Source organism: Otolemur garnettii, unplaced genomic scaffold (genome assembly GCF_000181295.1).
Source record: "Otolemur garnettii isolate 467f Iridium unplaced genomic scaffold, OtoGar3 scaffold00152, whole genome shotgun sequence".
In the NCBI taxonomy this organism is placed as follows: Eukaryota; Metazoa; Chordata; class Mammalia; order Primates; family Galagidae; genus Otolemur; species Otolemur garnettii.
In genome coordinates, this window is record NW_003852547.1 from 984,375 (window position 1) to 987,644 (window position 3,270).

The following is a 3,270-nucleotide window of genomic DNA, read 5'->3' on the forward strand; positions in this document are numbered from 1 at the left end:
GGTTTATCTTACAGGGGTACAAGTGAATCTTTCTAAGAGTAGAATGTGAACGTTTTAAAACAATAACTGAGAAAATGACATGAAGGCTCTGTTGACCAGTTTGATGGAAGTATTTCGGATTGCATGTGAAAACCCCACACTGTACCCCAGAAGTGCATTAATGTACATAGTTACCATTCAATAAAAAAAAATTGGACACAATCATCAAAAAGAGGATGGCTAAATAAACTGTAGTATATTCACATGATGGAATGCTCTACATGAGGGGTTGGCAAACTATGGCTTGATAAAGCACATTTTTTTAAATTTTTATTCATTCTTTTTTAGAGACACGGTCTAACTGTGTCACCCAGGCTGGAGTGCAGTGGCACAATTATAGCTTACTGTAACCTGGAATTCCTGGGCTCATGTGATCTTCTTGCCTTAGCCTGCACATGCCACCATGCCCAGCCAATTTTATTTTTTGTAGAGCTAGGGTCTCACTATGTTGCCCAGGCTGGCCTCAAACTCCTGGTGTCAAATGATCCTCCCACCTTGGCCTTCCAGAGTACTGGAATTAGAGGCATAAGCCATCAGACCTGGCTAACTGTACACTTTAAATTTGTACAGTATGTTGATATCAATATTATCTATTAAAAGAAAAAAAACACTAACGATAAATCTACTATAGCTAAACCCCTCAACATTCATTTATTGAAAACATCACTGTCTCAAATCCAAGAAATACTTATTAGCAATTATTATGTACACCACGCACAACCCTGCTTCCAGAAAAAGGCTTGAAATACTCTGTGACCATTGTAGCTAAACACTGTCATCCACGTTTCCACTAAATACTCTAATTCAAACTGCCCCATTCAGCAACACCCTCTACCCCCTAACCTGGAGGCCCTACCATGTCATGTGATATTTTGTCCCCAAAGTCAACAAAACTCTACATCTTTAGCAACTCCAATCAGAAAAAAGCCCTGTCAGCTATTTCCCTCTCTCTGTGGGCAACTCCCCTGACCATCCCCCATAGAGTCCTGGGTGGCAATTCTGCTTGGAAACCAGTCCCTGCCTGTCTGCAACAAATAAAAAGAGGCAGGAACCTTGGACCATTCCTGTGTGAGGAAACCACCAGCCCGTTTTAAACCACAGGGCGTGACTTGGGTCAAAATTTAAGGAGGTGCTCACTCCCAATGCTGAATCTGCGTTAACATGACCCTAAGTGTGAGTGCCTCCTTAAATGTTGCACTACAGTGGCCTCACTTGTCTCACCCTGTCTTGACTCAGGGCAATGGGATGCTCCTTCCCCCAAACAGTGGTTCTCAGAGGACAGGACTGGGTCTCCTTCTCAAGCCAAGACTCAGAATTTCATCCCTCAATCAAGTTTTATGGAGATGTCAGGCCAAAGGAGTTGCCCCAAAGCCTTAGAAAACTCCATAAATGCTGTTGACTTAAGGTGTTCTGCCAGAGACACACCTCCCAGAACCTCTAGCCCCAGAGCCACACCTAAGTTTATAGTGCCTTCCTCCCAGAAACATGAGCTCAGGGGTCAGGAACCCAGGTCCCGGAGGTGAGGTCTCTCCTCCCCCCAAGCAGGAGTCAGGATCCCAGGCTCCTAGTTCACCCTTCCCTTCTGTTCAAGGAGTCCAGGCCACCACCCTCTTGGGGACCCAGTATACAACTCACAAAGCGCCCGAAGCGGATGGAGTCTCCATCCTCAATGTGCAAGTCAGCCTGGGCCCCACTAAGGCGGGAGATGACAGACTGGCAGCCAGGGAGTAGGGAACGGAGCAGCCCTGAGCCAGTAATGTGGTCTGCATGGCAGTGGGTGTTCACTGGGAGAGAGAGGAGGGACAGGTCCAGAAGGGGGCATAGAGGACCCGGGATTCTTATCCCCAGACCCCTTCTCCCTCAGCCCGAGGAGTCCAGGCTCCCAGTTTCCACTCCACTTCCCGGGCAGCCCACCTCCCTCAGACCCAGGAGTTTGGTTCCCACACTGACCAGCATATAGGAGTCGCAGCCCTAGCTCCTTGACCAGCTGGGCATCCCGAGGCGCTGTCTCCAAGACAGGGTCGATCAGAACGGCCTCGCGGGACTCCCTGTCACCCAGAAGATAAGTGTAGGTGCAGCTTGTGGGCTCAAACAACTGGAAATGGGGATGGTGCATAAGTGAGAGCACAGAACGAGATTCCCACCAGCTGGAGACCCAGGTGTCCAGGCCTTGACTCAATCCTCCAAGATCCAGAAATCCCAAACCCTTCTCTCCCCTTAACTCCTGAGGCGCATCACCTTCCTCCTTCAGAACAAGAAGTTCCAACTATCTAACCCCCCCCAATCAGGGTCCCCAGTATATTGTTTCGTCAGGAATCCAGGAGTCCGACCCCAAGCCCAGGATCCCCAGACAACTCACCGTTAAAGGACCCAGGAGTCCAGCTCCAAGCTCCCATCCCCATTCTTCAAAAGCCAGGCGAGGAGCCCTCAGACCTCGCCCCATTAAAGGACCCAGGAGTTCCGTCCCTCCTGCCGCTTAGGGCCCAGGAATCCCCTCCCGGGTCCAGCCATCTCGCACCTGCCGTAGGAGGATGGGAGCTCCAGACCCGGTTTGGTGGCTCAGCTGCCGCCAGGATACTCTCAGCGCAGAAACCGCCATCGCGCCCTCCGCAGGGTGCACACTGAGACGGTGCCGGGTGCTCCCGGACTGACCCGGGGGAGGCGGGGCAGGGGCGGGGCCTGCCTTAAAGGGGCCGCGGGAACCAGACAGGGGCGAGGCTAGACGCTGAACCAAGTAAGACCACGTGGGACATGAGGACCGTCTGAGACCCGGAGAAACAGAGAACATGAAGACCCTCAAAGAGCGAGGGAAAGACGCTCGGAGACACACAGAATTACTCCTGTATGAACAGAGACAAGAAGCCCAACAAGAGAACTCTGTACATTCACAGCCCTGGAGCCATTCCTTAGTGGGCGGTTGGATAAGAACTGTTATAAAAAAATGTCAGGGCTTGGCGCCTATAGCTCAAGCAGCTAAGGCGCCAGCCACATACACCAGAGCTGGCAGGTTCGAATCCAGCCTGGGCCTGCCAAACCACAATGACAACTACAACCAAAATAATAATAATAACAATAAACCGGGCATTGTGGCGGGAGCCTGTAGTCCCAGCTACTTGAGAAGCTGAGGCAAGAGAATCGCTTAAGCCCAGGAATTGGAGGTTGCTGTAAGCTGTGATGCCACAGCACTCTACCCAAGGTGACAGCTTGAGGCTCTGTCTCAAAAAAAAAAAA

The 3,270-nt window shown here is 50.8% G+C and overlaps 1 protein-coding gene across 2 annotated transcripts in view; it reads right to left on the reverse strand.

The window, feature by feature from the left end:
• The window catches only part of ETHE1 (ETHE1, persulfide dioxygenase), a 27,812-nt gene that overhangs the window by 18,155 nt on the left and 6,387 nt on the right, over positions 1-3,270 (reverse strand). The window contains exons 3-5 of one of the 2 annotated variants that reach the window (XM_023518996.1): positions 2,558-2,801; positions 1,990-2,134; positions 1,675-1,823 (exon numbers count right to left, since the gene is read on the reverse strand). In XM_023518996.1, coding sequence (XP_023374764.1) covers positions 1,675-1,823; positions 1,990-2,134; positions 2,558-2,801 — 538 coding nt within the window. Of the gene's footprint in view, positions 1-1,674; positions 1,824-1,989; positions 2,135-2,557; positions 2,843-3,270 lie in introns of those variants that run through there. The other variant, XM_003799484.3, reaches the window with a different exon arrangement.